Below are 17,064 nucleotides of genomic sequence, written 5' to 3'. Positions count from 1 at the left end.
TACAGGCCAAGGTGCCGAGCGCAGAAGAACAAAACGAACGAGCCTCGGCGAAGTCGTCTATTGCTCTGTCCGCCTGTGTTCTGCGCTGAGTATACAAGTTATTATTCCTGGGCACAAACCCTGAAAACCGAAATGCAACACTGCATGATCGACCGCATGCAAGTCGGAGAGCAGAACCCTTTTCTCTCTCTACGGCAGCCGACTTGCATTCTAAGCGCAAAGGAAATGGATCGCATGCCAAGTTGGTCTGTCGATGAGGAGATTGCTCTTGGCTTTGACTTGGCTTTACCCTTGCACAAGTTGAGCCTGGGTTGAGGTTGAGTTCCTGGCCCGGATCGACGCGTCGAAATGGAACGCCTCTTTATTGGGTCCAAGGTGAAACCAACACATTCCAGCGCAGAAAGGCAGAGCAGAAAGACAGAGAAATACACGCGCGCGAGCCTCGTTTCAGGGCGGGCGTTCAAAGCAGGAAATTTTGTCACGTGCTAAAATCATCTAATTGAATTGAAGATAACAATTAATATACAGCATTATTGGGGTCATGATCAGACTCCCTTTACCACAGCCATGTGTTCTATGTAATGCTTAGTTTTTCATAGTGTGAACCTAAATGACAAACACATATATATACTCCATTCACCACTCTAGTCCTATCCAGGACAGGATGTGTCACTTCATTTGTACTCCTGTGTTGCTATGATACTGGGTACCACTGAGCTGTCACCATGACAACAATCATGTACCTCATTGTGCTTCTTGCTTAAGTGGGCCTCCTGTACCTTGGTGTCTCAGCCATGACACATGCATCTTGCTTGAGATGCTGATGCATCTTCAACTCCCCCCTTCAGCAGGATCTCCAGCCCTATCATCCTAGCCAATTGTGAGGTGTTGAGACCCTGTAAAGGTTTTGTCAAGACATCTGCAACATTGTTTGCTGTTCTGATATGTTTAATTGCCACATTGCCCTCTTGCACATGATCATGAACAAAATGATACCATGTGTTGATGTGCTTTAACTTCCAATGTTTGGCTGGATCTTTACTCACCTGTATGCACCCTGGCTATCTGTGTATAGCATGGGCCAAACATCTGTGATCTCCAAGTCCTGGAGCAAATATGAGAAGAACAATGCTTCTTGCACTGCTTCAGAAGCAGCAACAAACTCTGCTTCGACTGCTGACAATGCCACACATTTTTGAATGTGAGACTTCCAACTCACTGGACATCCATACACATATGTTATTGACCCCAAGGTGCTCCTTTGTCCATTTGTGGGGTTGGATGCCCAGTTTGTGTCAGTATATGTTGTTACTGGTGTATCCAAGTGCTTGTTTGTCTCCCCTCCTAAGTGCAACTGATATCTGTTCATCTGGTTCAGGTACTTTACCACATGAATGGCTGCCTTCCATGCACTGTTGATTGGGATTGACATATATCACAACAATATGCCAACAGCAAAGGCAATATCTGGTCAGGCTGTGTTGGAGACCCATAATAGTTGGCTGACCAACTCTTGATACTTCTTTGCTCATTGAGGTTCACATCTCTCGCCTCCGGTGACATTCACTATGCTCAGCATGGGTACCCAAGATTTCTCATTTGCTCCTCTTAACCATTTGTTCACCATTGCTTTGATGTATGCCATTAGACCCAGAGATATCCTCCTCTGTCTTCTATCACATGTGATCTTGATACCCAGAAATTCTTTGATCCTTCTGTTGTCTTGTGTCTCCCATTTGTCCATGATCTCTCATTTAGTGCAGTCTACTTCATCATGACTGGGTGATGTTATCAGCATGTCGTCCATGTATGCTGTAATGATTGTGATCTTGTCACCTGTCCCTCTTGAGTATAGGCATGGTGTGCTCAGCATGCAATGAAATCTGATTGTCCAGAGATGTGAGTCTAACTCAATGTTCCATTCTCAGCCCAATTGTTTCAGACCATACAGTCCTTTCACTACCTTCAATGCTTTTCCAGGTGGTATTTTGATTCCTACTGGGGGCTTGAGATATACATCATGGTGTATAGTGGAGTTCAGGTATGCTTGCTTTATGTCAATAGAGTCTATTTCCAAATCTTGTACTGCTGCAACAGCAATCACCCCTCGAATGGATTGGATGGGTGCTACTGGTGTGAAGACCTCTGTGTAGTCGATGCCCTTGCATTGGGTGAAACCTCATGCCACAAGCCAGGCTTTGAACTTTGTTGGCATGAGGTTTGCATCAGTTTTGATCTTGAGTACCCAATGTGTGTTGACAGTGTTTGCACCCTTCAGGAGGTCAGTGATCTCCCACATGCCCATCACTTCCAATCCATCCAGCTCCTTTCACATGGCCTCCTCCCAGTGCTTTCTGTCTTCTCCACTCATTGCTTCATGTATGGTTGGGTCCAGGTTCTTTCTCCATTCCAGTTGCATCACCATGAGTCCAAAGAATTTGCTGTCAATCTGAGTTTTGGCAATTGATTCTTGTTCCATCACCTCTGCCATTCCTCCACTTAACCTTTCTTCTGAATCTGTCTCCATATCCATGTATTCTTGTAGTGGCCCTTCATCTGTTTCATCAAATATATTTTCTTTGTTATATCCTAGATCTTTGAAATTCTCTTCTGTCATCATTGCTGGAGGTGCCTTTGTGTCAACCAGTTGCCACTCTGTTCTGTCTGACCAGCACTTTGATTCCATGAATTTTGCTGAATTGCTCCAGAACATGTTTGGATTATAGTCCAGACTGTAGAAGAGCCAGCCCTTTCTCTCTAGACTGTATCCCAAGAAAATGGATGCGACAGCTCACTGGTCCAGTTTCTTGTTGTCCCATTTGACTTTGGGTACATTTACCCATGCCAGACAACCAAACACTTGTAGGAGTCTTAAAGCTCGCTCCAGCAACTTGCCAAACATTGCTTGATAAGGGAACTCATTATCAATGCTCAGAGTGAGGTTTATTTTGAATGCTGCAGCTCTGATCATGTATGGCCAGAACTTCTTTGGTAGTCTCCTCTGCATTAGCAACATCCTCATCTTCTCTCCAAGGGTCCTGTTCATTCTCTCTACCCATCCATTATTGTTTGCTGTTGTACCCTATGGTGGTTTGCCACTCTATGCCCTTTTCTAGCAACCATTCTAATGCATCATTGCTTCTCCATTCAGTTCCTTGATCAGATCAGATTGCTTTTAGCTTCCAATCCATCTGTGTCTCCAGGAACAAAACAATCCTTTTGAGTTGCATAAATGCATTACTCTTTCATGTCAATGGCTGTGCATACACATACTTGCTATGATCATCGACCAGCACCAACATGCATGTGTACTCCATCACATGGGATGAGTCTATTATTAGATCGATGTGGATAAGATCCAGGGGCCCTACAGCTCTTTTGCCACTACCTTGCCCCATCCAAGCACTTGTGCTCTTGGATTGTACACACTGCTCACATGTCAGAGCAGTGTTTGGATCCAATTCCATGGTATGCTTATCTTTTAACTTGCTTGTGATTGCCTTAGCTTTATCTCTTCCAGGGTGTCCAAGATGCTCATGCCATAGTTGTTGCTTTGAAACTTTTGGCTCATTCTTAATATGCTCGAACTCCTCATCAACACCTTCAAACAATGGTGTTGATGTGGCCATCATGCTTTCTTGCCATGTGTCACCTTGGAACTCCAAAAGTCCTCACTTGCAATTCTTTGCAATCTTAAGTGTAATGCCATTTGTTAGAAAGATTTGACTGCCAGTTGTGTCCAATATCACTTGTGCTCCTTCATCCATTAATGAATTCATTGACAGAAGGTTAACATTAAGGTGCTTCACATATAATACATTTTGTAGGGAGATTTCCCCATAATCTGTTGATATGCTTGCATCTCCTATAGCTGCTGCTTCCAAGACCTCACTTCTGGCAGTAATTATCTGCTTTCAGCAAGTTCTTGGATGGATGAGCATGCTATAGTTGTTCACCATATGATAACTCGCCCCCAAGTCCAAGATCCAATGAGCTGTTTCTTTCATGTTTGGGGGGTCTTGCCATTTCAATGGGAGGGTGAGGGAGCACCACACTTCCTATTTAGGTTTAGCGAGGGGGGAGTCTTTGGGAATGGTGACTGAGGTGTCACATTGACTAATACCATGTCCCAGTCACTTGCAGATCCAGCATCAGATTCGGTGTGGTCTGCCTGTGTTCCTCAAGCTCGCATGGCTGTTGTCAGCTTCAGCTTTGGTCTCTCTGGCCCATTCATTTTGATCATCATTGCCAGCAGTTCTAGCACTGGCTTGTTGGGGGTCAATCTTTTGCACAGGGATGCTCTCGACAGCAGTCTGCCAGATGCTTAGTGCAGTGGTGAGGGTGTTGAAATCGATTTGATGAATGGTGGCAACTGTCTCCTTATACACCAGATGCCAGATCATGTATTTCTGCAGGGCCGAGAACAATGTATCATTGGCAAATGGTTTGCCAAGGAGGCTACTTTCAGTCTGTATGGACTGGATCTCTTGAATTAGCTTTCTGGCATCCAAGTGAAACATCTTTATATCATTGAGCTGCAAGATGAGTGCAAGTCTGTGAGACATCTTGGTGGCTTCATTCATGAGACTCTTTTTGATCTTTCTCCATACTTGATTGAAAGTAAGGTACTCCTTGATTACATCTAGAACGAGGTAATTTACATTGTATTCCCCAGTACTGTCAATTGTTCCATGCAGGGCATTGATTAAAGCATCATCGAGGGAGCAGCTCCATTTTGGGTGCTTCTTGTCATATGTTCCCTCAAGATGTTTCATCACATGGGGCACGGATCGGAGGAAAGATTTCACATGAGCACTCCAGCTATAATAGCTGCATGATGTGAGCTTTGGCATGGGTTCGAGGAGCTTTGCTAGGGTGTGAAAGTTATATCACTTGTTGCCATCATTGAAGTTGGAGTCGGAATCAGTGTCTTCATTGGCTTCATTGTCGATAGCCTCTGGCTCATTCTTGTTCGTGGCATCATTGTCAACCCAAACCTGGGTGTTCTTGCCTTTTCTGCTTCCTTTGGTCCTCATTTTGGTGTCTTCTACCATGGTTGTTGATGAGTTTTGGTTAGCTTGGTGATAGCTTCTTCAGACTCTTAATCAATTGAAGATAGCAATTAATATACAGCATTATTGGGGTCACAATCAGACTCCCTTTACCACAGCCATGTGTTCTATGTAATGCTTAGTTTTTCATAGTGTGAACCTAAATGACAAACACATATATATACTCCATTCACTGCTCTAGTCCTATCTGAGACAGGATGTGTCACTTCATTTGTACTCCTGTGTTGCTATGATACTGGGTACCACTGAGCTGTTGCCATGACAACAATCATGTACCTCATTGTGCTTCTTGCTTAAGTGGGCCTCCTGTACCTCGGTGTCTTGGCCGTGACACATGCATCTTGCTTGAGATGCCGATGCATCTTCAACTAATTGTAACACGAACCCTGCGCACGACCCTTGAACTCCACTTTCCGCACTCTCCACACTTTCCCACACTTTGAGTGCTGGTGTAGAGAATCGGCGATTGCCTTTACCGCCCGAGTCAAGTGAAGCTCCAAAATTGCAAGTGTCACATCTTGTCGCCTTGTTGTCGTGTCGGCGAGAAGGATCGAGTTGAAAAACATAGAGCCGTTGTCTTGCCCGAACAAATGAGATCACAGATCGCCCGATACCAATTCATTCACTCCTGTATCGGGAATGTTTTCTGAGAGACAATGTAGTGGTGACGATGCTGAATGCTGGTTGCTGGATACAAGTACAAGATTGGTGATAAGTCTATACCGGATGCTAAGTAGCTATGCTGTCGCCTTCTTCGCTGCCCAGAAAGCTTTGCCAAACGTCGCAGCAACGATCATGGGGAAGATGATAGTAGCATCGCAATACACCTTGACGTTCTTCCCACCATTCGCAGCCGATTTGATCTTTCCCCAGCTAACAGCCTCATCCGGTCTGGCTCCTGAATCTGACCCGTCAAACTCCTGTCCTGTGTTGATGTAGACACTGAAGTCAGCCCCATTCCTGAAGAGCATCGCATTTGCAATCTGATGTTTACATACGCCTCCACCTAGAATGATCATCCCCGCCTTGGGTGCTTTGACCGAGAGATCGTTCAACCTGCGAATGTCTTTCACCAGATCCATTGTCAACCCTGGATTCTTGTACGAGTGAAAGTAGATCATATCGCCCAGGCTTCCGTCCGTGAGTGCAGGACAGAAGACGGGGATCTCGTTCTTGGCTGCCCAGTAGAGAATGCTGCTGTCGTTGTTGATCTCTTTGCCCAGCCTCTCGATGACACGGCTTGGCGACCACGCATTGGAGACATCATCGCCTTGCTCGGCACGCATCGCATCAAGAATCGGCATGACCCAGTCTTCAAACTTGCAGTAGTTGTCATTGGGTACCAACAAGTTGCCGATACGATTGAGACCTTGCTTGCGTAGTGTAGCGCCATCCAATGCAAAGTCGCCGAGATAAGTGGGACCGAGACATTTGATCAAATCCTCCTCGATTCCGCCTGCTGTTGTGACGAGGGCCGAAACCATCTTGTTCTTCACAAGGAATTTGATCACTTCTCTCAATCCTGAAGAGACGAGGTTGGAGGTGAAGCCGAGGAAGATACGACACTGTGTGTTTTGTGCGTCAACAAGGCTGGGCTTCTCGGGGTCCGTGTTGGCGAGATAGGCTGAATCGGTGGCTAGTCTCCATTGACGCATCTCTTCGATTATCTCGATGGCTTTTGAGACTCCGGAGGCTTGGAAGCCGACCTTGGACATGCTTTTGAGTAGTGCTGCCAAGTCGTTTGGGTCTTGGTGTTCGAAGTCGGGTCCAACGACGGTAGGTGTGTCAGCAGGTAGAGGTTGTGACTGGACGAATACAGCAGCCTGCGCCGATGCTACCGTGTCGCCATCCGCTCCTGCACTTTGTGGAGGTTGCGAGCCGTTCATCTTGGGTATGTGTGACCGAGAAGGTGGTGGAGGAAAGGGTTGGTAGATGTCGGTGCTACTTTGCTTATAGAAAGCCCAACTTTTTTGACAACTGCACACGACCCTGAACAGCAGAGAGCGTTTCCCTCGGCTATTTCCTGAAAAATTTCATGGTTTGAGCGTTCAATTTTTTCTTCTGTTAGACCCTGAATATAACAGCGAAATGCTATGAGAAATGGATGCGCGTGTGTGCGTGTGCGTGTGCTGGCGGATGAGGCGCAGTTCGCATCAACTAAATGCGGAAAAGTGAGACACACACATCCGATCCCTCAATTCATACTATCAAGAAACTAAGGCAACTGGGGGTCATAAGAGAGGGTTTTGGATTGCAGGATGAGCATGAGAGTGCTCACAAGGCTCGTGAGGCTCCCGGACTGCCAGACCTGCAAGGAGCAAACTGGTTGCACAGCAAGGTCCAGTTTTTCTGGAAGGAGATGGGAGCCAAAGGTGGAGGAGGCACATGTCAAGCCAAGGAAGGGTCAGGGGGTGGAGGTGGAGAAGAGGTAGGAGGCAGCAATGTCACAATGGGCAGAGGGCAGATGATCGATGTAATGGTGGAAGCAGTCAGAGGACCACCAACCCATGGCTTGGATAGCCTTGGTGGAAGTGCTGCAGTGGGCAGCCCAGGTGGCACCCCCCCCAGCAGAAGGAGTGGCTGGCATAAGCCGATGCAGGCAGGCCCATTGTGCCCAGGAGCTGTTGCAAGACACTGATGGCTCTCTCATGGGAGAAGGGGGTGGTGCCATTGTCCAAGGCAAAGAGAGGTGCCTGTAGTGGCCAGGACCTGCATGCAGCATGCAAGGTGGTGTGGGGGCAAGCGGGGCCACTGACCCTGGGGACAATGAGGTCAACCCCAGTCCCGAACAGGTCCATCTTCGAGCAGGCGAGATGGAGCATAGCATATGTCTTGGACCAGGTAATGGAGCCAACCTGCAGGATGGAGTCATTGAGCCTGGACCAGGTGAACTCTGCACAATGCAGGAGGCACACATAGGCAAGGGTGAAGGCAGCAGTGAAGGTGATGTGGTTGGATGGGGACAAGTCCAGAGCAGCCTGGAGGGTGTCCAGAAGACCATGGAGGATGGAGAGGGTGATGGGGAGCTTCTGGCCCCACTGGGTGATGCTGTAGAGCCGCTTGAAACCCTTGAGAGCCCTTTGCATGCGAGGGTGAGAGAAGGCAGAGGAGTCAAGGCCCAAGTTGACATGCCAGGAGGACAGGGCAGTGAGATGGTGGCAGACCACATGGTAGCTCCATCCCACCCAGCCAAGCACAGTGATCCACTCAATGAGGTGCAGGTCAGAGGAGGGGAGGGCCATCCAGTTGGGGCCAAAACGCTGGAGGCAGAAGGCTTGGTACTCACCATCAACAGAGTCATACTGGTGGTGGGAGCACTCGCTAAGACTGTGCAGGAGGAGGGAAGCTGCATGTGTCGAGTAGCCAAGGAGTCTGGTGAAGGCTGGGGAGGCGAGGGTGGTGGCAGAGAGCTGGGAGAAGGATCCAGGGAGAACAGCTGTTGGTGGGCCCAAGGAAACCAGGCCTGGATTTGAGTGAAATGATGGCAGGAGAGGAGGTCAGCTAACACATTGTCAGTACTGCTGACCTGAGAGGGGGACACCACCAAGCTGTGCTCAAAACAAAGGCCAAATATTTCCCTTAGCAGCATCTGGGTCAGGGGGTCCCTGGACTTCCCAGAGTGCAGTCCATGCTCCACATTTTCATTATCCACATGGAAAACCATGTGAGTAAACCTGCATCCAGTGAGGTGGGGGAGGGAGGCATGGAGGCAGTCGAGGATGGCAAGGGCTTTGAGGAACCAGATGTTCTTCCTCCAGTGCCAGCGAGGGACGCTGCGGGCCCACACCAGGTCTGGGTGATCTGCAGGGCCAAGATAACCCCCAAGGCCCTGGGGGCATGCATCCATCCAGATGTGAGTGGCCTGCAGGGGGGAGGGGAGGATGAGGGACAAGCCGCTCCAGTGGCCAAGGAGGTGGTGCCACCACTGTAGTTTGGCAGTGGCAGGTTTGGGCAGCCAGAGGAGGCTGAGGGGTGAATGATGGGCATGCCAGAGAGCTGTGTACAAGCAGCTGAGGTGGATGCAGCCAAGAGGGGCCACCTGCATCACGAACTGCAGGAGCCCAGAGATGTGCTGGAGTTGGAGGAGGGAGACTCAGCTGGGTCAGAGGAGTGCCTGGATGGTGCTGAGGATGGAGGACCTGTGCTGGTCAGTGATGCTGAGTGTTAGCGCTTCGGTGTTGACCTCAATGCCCAAGATCTCGAGTTTCTTGGTGCCAAAGAAGGTCTTTGAGGGGGATAGGTTGAGGCCCAGGGCTTTGCAAGCGATGGCGAGCATGTGCACCAGGCAGGAGGAGTCCTCACCTGCTGGAACCGCCCCGAAAAAATCGTCAAGGTAGTGGCTGAGGGGAAGGGAGTGTCAGGGGTCTCGCGCCTGAAACCCAGGTCGGTCTGTCGAGATACTCAGTGACTATCAAACTGTGCGACAGCTATTGTCTCGGTATTGGTGACTATCAAGTTGCGCAGTGACAGCAGGTGGCGTTCGTTGTATATACTATCGTAGGTTTCAGCTGACCTCTGTGGACACTCCATTCAGGGGTAGCTCGGCACAATCAATATCAATGCGTAGATTATGATGACACCAAGGTCTGGTGTGAGTGTTGATGATGATGAGGTTGATGGTGTTGGTGATAAGGTTGATGGCATCAACACAAGTGTCCAGTGTGTTGACTTTGATGCTTGAAGTGATCCCCGGACCACAGTGGACTACTGCCTTTGGTTCTATCTATATCCAGACTGCTAACCTGCTATGGGGTGCCTACGGACATCAGGTAGTGGTGATACAACACACACACTACAATGAGGAGCAACCTTGATAGATTGCTGCTATGCTGACTGTAACTAATGAGTACTTGTGTTTCTAAAGTATTGACTAGTTGTATGGTGAGTAGAGTGGATGAGGATCCACTCGACCTTTGATGATGAGAAAGCATGGTTATATACCTCTTCACAGCATCGCCAGCGATGCTGCTCCTGCTCTCTCTCCAGAGAGTACCTTCTTCATCGAGTACTGTTCAAGGGCCTCTCCTGCTTGCTTGGCACCCCTGTGCCTCTGGAGCTGTGTCGACTCCTTCGACACTGCTCCTCCTCCTTGCTATCCTGCTGCTTGTTTGGCACCCTTGTGCCTCCTGAGTGGTGTCGACTCCTTCGACACTGCTCCTCCTCCTCATGACCTGGTGTCGACTCCTTTGACTCTTGTCTCTCAAGCCCCTGAGTGGTAACCATCTGCATGCTCCTTGAGCTTGGTCCTCTTTGTGGCTGTGCCTGCTCCTTGAGCTTGGTCCTCCTCGTGGCTGTGCCTGGCCCTCCTCACATATGGCTTGGTCCTCCTTTGCATGTGAGTCCATAGGAGTCCATGGTCTCCATGGAGACTGCACTACGACCATGCTCTATACTGGTATCGACTAGATCTTCGATACCTGTGCTCCTTCCATATGAACCAGTGACCCTCCTGCTTCTTGAGCATCCAGGCCCATGACAGGGAGCTGGGCAGGCATGAGCTCACAACCCAGTGTACCATCTCAGCATACAGGTTGAAGAGCCAGGGGGAGCTCTTGCCCCCAAAGGTAAGCACATTCTTGTGGTAGGACACCCCATCAAAGGAGAGACCGAGGAGCCTGGCATCATAGAGGCAAGTGACTATGTGCCGAAAGGCGTCCTGGAGGTCGCTTTTCCAGAGCCAGCAGCCAGATGAGGTCTGGATGAACTCGACCAGGGGCTGGAGGCTCTCATACTGCAGTGCCATGAAAGCAGGTTGGATGCCTGCATTGACGGAAGGGAGCTGGGGGCCTGGGCAGCAGGGGTGTGAGAGATGGTGGATAGTACGGAGCTTGTCAGAATGCAGTTTTGGGACGGTGCCAACAGGGGAGCAGACGAGCAGGGTTGGGTCGTACACCACTGTGAGGCAACCCTCCGCGAGTTGTGTGTGTATCTTGTGGCAGATGTGGGCAAGCCCCGCAGCGTCCATTGGTAGGTTGTGAGACCTCTGACCAACAGAGTGGAGCGGGCCATCGTAGCCAATGCAGACCCCATGGGAGATGCCACCCAACAGCTGCTGCTGTACCTCCTTGTCCAGGTATTGTGCAAGGAGGCGTTGCCAGGCTGGGGCTTGCTCCTGCATGGAGCCCCAGTGTGCTGGTGTGTCGGTTGCATCGAAGACTGGGGAGGTAATCATGGTGTTGGGTTGGGGTGCTGGGATCCTGCAGCAGGCCTGCAGGAGGAGGCAAGTGCATGCATTGGCTGCTGAGAGATCGAAGACTGGGGGGGATGTGGAGGACCCGGGTGGGGTGGCTGTAATAAGCCTGGGAGCCGTGATAGGCCCGGGTGCCGTGATAGGCGAGCCAGAGGAGCCGGTGGCCCGTGTGGCTGGTGAATGGGCTGGGAGGGGCTGGGGGGCCATAATAGGACCCTGTGCTGGGGAGGAGACCATGATAGGACCCCGAGCCAGGGAGGGGGCCATGATAGGTTGTCGGCAGTGTTGGGGGATGACCATGATAGGTCGCCGGGGGTGTTGGGGGATGACCATGATAGGTCGCCGGGGGTGTTGGGGGATGACCATGATAGGTCATCAGAGGAGTGGAGAGGCAACCATGAGGGGTCGCCAAGGGTCCGAGGAGGGGGAAGCGAAAAATGCTGAGGGATGCCCAGAGTGAGGGCCTGTCAGGGTGACACCAGGCACAGGGTGGTTGGGCAGGTACCCACCAAGCACTGCTGGGGTCATTAAGCAGTGCCTCCCGCCTTGACGTTGGAATGGTTGGCAGGTTTGGCTGCAACCAATGAAGGCTGGGAGGGTTTGAATTTCGATAGGTTGGGGCAGGACCAGGATGGGTGGCTCCTTGTTCTGCAAATCAGACAGGTGTGGGCCTGACCACAGTTGCCACCACAGGAGTTGTTGTTCCAGCAGAGGCACACCATGGTGCCAGTGCCTGACTTCTTCGGCTCAGTGGTGATGGTGGAGGCCTTGGGGGGCTTGGTAGGCACGATCGCGAGCTTGTCTTGGAAAGCCTCCATGTCACATCTGGACCAGGTGTCAGCGTCAGCATGGCCAAAACGCTTCTCACAGACTGTGAGGATGTAGTCAGCAATGAATGTCCATTCAAAGTGATGGTCCAGCTCGGCGATGTGTACCAGGAACCCAGCCAGGGCAGGGCCGAGGGTGCAGTCGGGGGAGGCTGCAGCATGCAGGGCTGTGTAGACGATCCAGACCTGGCAGAAGGCAACCAAGTCGGGGATGGTCTTGAGGAAGGTTTTGGCCATGGGAGTAGGGGTGGGGAGCATGAGGGCAAGTTTGTAAGTGCCCACAGAGAGGGTCACTTTCTCCCCAATGGACACCACAGCAGACACATTGCACAGCTTGCTGAGGTCACTAGGCCAGAGGAGGTCCCTGTAGACTGCATTGATGGTCTCTACAGGAATCCAAGGGAAAAGGCAACAGACAGATGACTCACCAGGGTTGTTGTTGTTGGGGGCTGTTGGAGCATCAAAGGGGAATGCTGGGGCAGGTGGCAGGGAAGGGTGTGGAACTGGGGCAGGGGCAGAGGGAGGCCTGTGTTGAGGCCCAAGGGCCATAGAGGCCACCAGGGAGGCAAACTGATGCTCGAGACTCCGTAAAGGGGCTGTCAGGGGTCTCGCACCTGAAACCCAGGTCGGTCTGTCGAGATGCTTGGTGACTATCAAACTGTGTGACAGCTATTGTCTCAGTATCAGTCTCGAATAGGTTCGGCTGACCTCTGTGGACACTCCATTCAGGGGTAGCTTGGCACGATCAATATCAATATGTAGGTTATGATGACACCAAGGTCTGGTGTGAGTGTTGATGATGATGAGGTTGATGGTGTCAGTGATAAGGTTGGTGGCATCAACACAAGTGTCCAGTGTGTTGACTTGATGCTTGAAGTGATCCCCAGACCACAGTGGACTACTGCCTTCGGTTCTATCTATATCTGGACCACTGGTTTGCTATGAACTGCCTTCGGATGTCAGGTAGTGGTGATACAACACATGCACTACAATGAGGAGCAACCTTGATAGATTGCTACTATGCTGACTGGAACTAATATATACTTATGCTGAAGTGATAACTAGTTATGATGTGTGTAGAGTGGATGAGGATCCACTCAACCTTTGATGATGAGAAGGTATGGTTATATACCTCTTCACAGCATCGCCAGCGATGCTGCTCCTGCTCTCTCTCCAGAGAGTACCATCTTCATCGAGTACTGTCCAGGGGGGCTCTCCTGCTTGCTTGGCACCCCTGTGCCTCTTGAGCTGTGTCGACTCCTTCGACACTGCTCCTCCTCCTTGCTATCCTGCTTGTTTGGCACCCCTGTGCCTCCTGAGTGGTGTCGACTCCTTCGACACTGCTCCTCCTCCTCAGGACCTGGTGTCGACTCCTTTGACACTTGTCTCTCAAGCCCCTGAGTGGTAACCATCTGCATGCTCCTTGAGCTTGGTCCTCTTTGTGGCTGTGCCTGGCCCTCCTTGCATATGGGCTCGGTCCTCCTTTGCATGTGAGTCCATAGGAGTCCATGGTCTCCATGGAGACTGCACTACGACCATGCTCTCTAATGGTATTGACTAGATCTTTGATACCTGTGCTCCTTCCATATGAACCAGTGACCCTCCTGCTTCTTGAGCATTCAGGCCCATGACAGGGGCCATGACAGAGGAGGTGATGTCAGCAGTGACCCCCTGGAGGTGTGCTTCGAGCAGGGACACCATAACGAAGGGGTTGGTGCCAAGGCTGGGCTCGGGTGCTGGATCGGGGGCCAATGCATTGGCTGGGCCCCCAGGTGAGCCAGGGGCAATGGCAGTTGATGCAATGGAGGACACATATGAGGCTGCCCGAGTGGTCTGGGTCAAGTGACCACAAAGGCCATGTGTGTTGAGGCTAGCTGCTTGTCAGGCCCTGCAGGTGGTACAGGATTGGGTGATGGTGTTGGGCTGGCTCAGGGAGAGGAACTGGCTGAAAGGGAGGCTCTTGCAGCAGCGGGTGCAGACACATTCTTGCGGTAGGATAGTTGGCACAGCAGGGGGCTCCATTGTGGAAGGGGCCCCCTGGGTGGTGGCGAGGAGGAGATCCTCAGGTGTGATGCCCAGGTCGGTCGACAACATCAGGGAGTGCTGGGCCCAAGGGGCACCCACGGGAAGGAGAAGGTCCTGAAAACACTGAAGAGACAGCGAGATTCTGCTAAGCGAGCAGCGGCGCGAATGATAGATCGGAGAGAGGGGTATTCTGTAGCTGCGCGATGACTTGGCAGAATCTCCGACCACGGATCACATCACGTGCTATTAATCACGTGATTACCAGACACACACAGACACATACACACACACACACACACACTTTCTCGCTTTCTCTGACGTCGAAGGCTTATCGCTTTCCGCTTTGACCGTTATTCGACTTTTCTTCCTTTCTGTCATCATCCATCGCTACCATCATCACTACTCCGCTCTAGCCTCGTTTCCGCTCCATATTGGTCTCTGAGCGTCACACTGGAGGTCAATTCACCGCATCCTCGTCTTCTCATTCTTGCCCGCACCACCACGAACGACATTGACATCGCCATGACTCGCTCTTCTGCTTTCTAAAGCCTCGCCTATCCAAACAACCCTCGAGTGCGACCTCAACGTCGCTATCCCGCTCAGGCTACCCTTCGCTAGCCTCTGGAGTCAACCCCTGCTACTCCCGCAACCATGGCTTTTGCCAGCTCCCTTGCTGTCAACTTTGGCAGGGTAGCCTCTTTTATCCAGGTCCTCTTCTACCTTCCGCTCGCACTCGACATCGCTGGTCAAGATGCGTTTCTGGCTCTATCAGCATCGCTAGCTTCCTACTACCTCTTCCTCTCCACAGCTCGGCTGCTCACCCGCGGCACGCGTCTAGCATGGATCGGTCAGACGCTCGCAGTGTTCCAGTTCATCGTCATTCCAGCTTGCCTTTTGGTCTGCTTCAATGTCTACTCTCCACCCTCTGCCACCATCTTTCCAGCACGCAGATCCGACAGCCAGGACAAGACTGCCTCCGAGGCTATTAGCAGTCTCTTTTCTCGTCGATCCAACGGTGCTAGGCGTGAACACATCTACCTGGATCATCTTGATTCATTGACCGGCTCCGAGTTCCTCGACCGACTCGTCTCAGCCTCCGTTGCCTTCTTCTTTTGGCTCGCACGCCGTGTCCCAGGCTGGTGGCATACCTTGCTACGTATCTCAAGTCCCTTTTTCAGTCTGCTCGAAGGTGTTGCGTCGCTTCTTGTCATCCAGTCACTTGCATCCACCTCTCGATGGATCATTGCAACTTCTCTTGCAGCACCATCTCCCCGCCATCAGCGAGCAAACGCCAATGGAGCAACCACCGCAAGAGGAGCAGCTTGGATGTCTAACACCTTCATCATGCGATCCCTCGCTTCCATCGGATTCGGCGCAAGCGAAGTATGGCAGATTTTCTTCTTGCTCCTTTCTGCCACCATCTACGTCACAGCCGCTTTCGCACTCTATGTCTCCTTCGACGGTGCAACAAAAGACCGACCTGGCACTGCAGCAGCCATCGCAACCTCGGTCACATCCACCCTTTGGCTCACAGCAATCACATTCGCCATTCGTAAAGGAAACGTCATTGAGACCAGTCTCATGTTTGCCTATGTCGTCTTCAATATTTACCAGCTAGGGCCTAGTCTTTCCTTCACTCCGGATCCGATCTCGCTCATTCGCAGCTTCAAGGTCGACACTCACGGTCGAGCGTTCGTGGAAAAGCTGCCACGCTCGCTGCAGGCTCCGTTGACGAGCAAGATCCTACAAGCGGCGAGTGGATTGATCGAAGTGATTGCGCACTGGTTGGGTCAGTCGGTGGACTTTATCCATGCTGCGGGGGCTGCCTTGCCCAAATCAGTGATTGTCTCGCTGATTTACAGACTGATGGTGCTCTACGCTGCCAGTCGCATCTTGCCTATGCTTAAGGGCAGCGTTGCCCCCAAGCACGATGATGATCAGAACCATGCAAGACGAGCAAGTTGGGGTCGAGCACGATCCAAACGTGGCGGTGGGGATCAAGACAGCGAGTCTGAGTCAGAGTACAGTGGTAGTAGCTCTGACTCCTCTTCGCATTCCTCCAGCTCCTCATTATCAGGTACCGAGGTGGAAGAACTAGAAGAGCAAGTTTGGGACAAAGACGAAGGACGATGGATTCTCCAACGACGAAGATTGAGGAGGAGGACAAGACGAAGAACACCTTTCGACGGCGAGTTGGAGGAAAGCGAATCAGACACCGGCAGCGGCGAATACTCCGAAGACGACTCTGGCATCGCTTATAACGACGATGGAACCAAATCCATCGCTGACAAGCTGAAGGAACCTATGAGTCTGGCTGATACGCTCAAGTCCCCCCCTCCACCTCCCTCCACCGCACTCAAGGGATTAAAGCGAGCACGCAAGGATCGCAACGTTGGACGAACCAAACCAACCCGTCGGCCCTCAACTACCGCCACCTCACCAAAAGTAAAAGCCACCGACCTTCCCCCCACCACGCGAAACCGCCCTAACCTGACCCGTCCACCCTCAGAATTAGGTCGTCACAAGCGACCACGTCCACCTCCGTCCTCTTTTTCCTTCCCTCCTTCTCCAGCCTCTCGATCTTCGCGAGGACAGGAAGGGGAGGCGTTTGGATCGTTCATTTCGATCCTCGTCTCTTACTCCCGGTTGATTCTGATTGCAGTTTATTCGCATCTGCTGTTGTTGGATCAAAAGAACCAGATTTATTGGCGATTTCTCACCGTAGGACTCACGCTCTTCTTGTGGGGTTTGGAGATTGTGATCTCAAAGGAAGAAGAGGTAGCTGTTGGCGGGGTTGGAGAGTTGGGTGCTGCTGGAGCCGTAGGCAGGGGGTGAAAAAATTGTGTATCTCACACACGCTCTTTTCTGTATTTTGGATACCCTTTCAATCGATATCACACAAACCATACCTCCAAAGATCAAAAAGATCATTCGATTGCAAAAGGCAAAG

At 51.2% G+C, this 17,064-nt stretch overlaps 6 protein-coding genes across 6 annotated transcripts; 1 reads left to right on the top strand and 5 right to left on the bottom strand.

Moving 5' to 3' along the window:
* Window positions 1-2,329: 2,329 nt before the first annotated feature.
* Window positions 2,330-3,022, bottom strand: UHO2_00870 (uncharacterized protein; the record flags this gene model as incomplete). Its single annotated transcript, XM_041553338.1, has 2 exons — window positions 2,330-2,762; window positions 2,796-3,022. The coding sequence occupies 2 exons, from the start codon at window positions 3,020-3,022 to the stop codon at window positions 2,330-2,332; spliced, it is 660 nt and encodes a 219-aa protein (XP_041409272.1).
* A 1,129-nt stretch (window positions 3,023-4,151) lies between these two features.
* Window positions 4,152-5,054, bottom strand: UHO2_00869 (uncharacterized protein; the record flags this gene model as incomplete). Its single annotated transcript, XM_041553337.1, has 2 exons — window positions 4,152-4,821; window positions 4,894-5,054. 2 exons carry the CDS (start codon window positions 5,052-5,054, stop codon window positions 4,152-4,154), a joined length of 831 nt encoding a protein of 276 aa, XP_041409271.1.
* Window positions 5,055-5,809: 755 nt separating this feature from the next.
* Window positions 5,810-6,958, bottom strand: UHO2_00868 (putative deoxyhypusine synthase; the record flags this gene model as incomplete). The annotated part of the gene is made up of 1 exon (XM_041553336.1): window positions 5,810-6,958. The coding sequence occupies one exon, from the start codon at window positions 6,956-6,958 to the stop codon at window positions 5,810-5,812; it is 1,149 nt and encodes a 382-aa protein (XP_041409270.1).
* A 3,488-nt stretch (window positions 6,959-10,446) lies between these two features.
* Window positions 10,447-11,529, bottom strand: UHO2_00867 (uncharacterized protein; the record flags this gene model as incomplete). Its single annotated transcript, XM_041553335.1, has 1 exon — window positions 10,447-11,529. The coding sequence occupies one exon, from the start codon at window positions 11,527-11,529 to the stop codon at window positions 10,447-10,449; it is 1,083 nt and encodes a 360-aa protein (XP_041409269.1).
* Window positions 11,530-11,789: 260 nt separating this feature from the next.
* UHO2_00866 (uncharacterized protein) lies at window positions 11,790-12,638 on the bottom strand (the record flags this gene model as incomplete). The annotated part of the gene is made up of 2 exons (XM_041553334.1): window positions 11,790-11,910; window positions 12,001-12,638. 2 exons carry the CDS (start codon window positions 12,636-12,638, stop codon window positions 11,790-11,792), a joined length of 759 nt encoding a protein of 252 aa, XP_041409268.1.
* Window positions 12,639-14,765: 2,127 nt separating this feature from the next.
* Window positions 14,766-16,949, top strand: UHO2_00865 (related to ICE2 - integral ER membrane protein with type-III transmembrane domains; the record flags this gene model as incomplete). The annotated part of the gene is made up of 1 exon (XM_041553333.1): window positions 14,766-16,949. One exon carries the CDS (start codon window positions 14,766-14,768, stop codon window positions 16,947-16,949), a length of 2,184 nt encoding a protein of 727 aa, XP_041409267.1.
* Window positions 16,950-17,064: the final 115 nt, after the last annotated feature.

Source organism: Ustilago hordei, assembly GCF_900519145.1.
Source record: "Ustilago hordei strain Uho2 genome assembly, contig: UHO2_contig_02, whole genome shotgun sequence".
In the NCBI taxonomy this organism is placed as follows: domain Eukaryota; kingdom Fungi; phylum Basidiomycota; class Ustilaginomycetes; order Ustilaginales; family Ustilaginaceae; genus Ustilago; species Ustilago hordei.
This window is presented reverse-complemented; position numbering and strand designations above follow the sequence as displayed.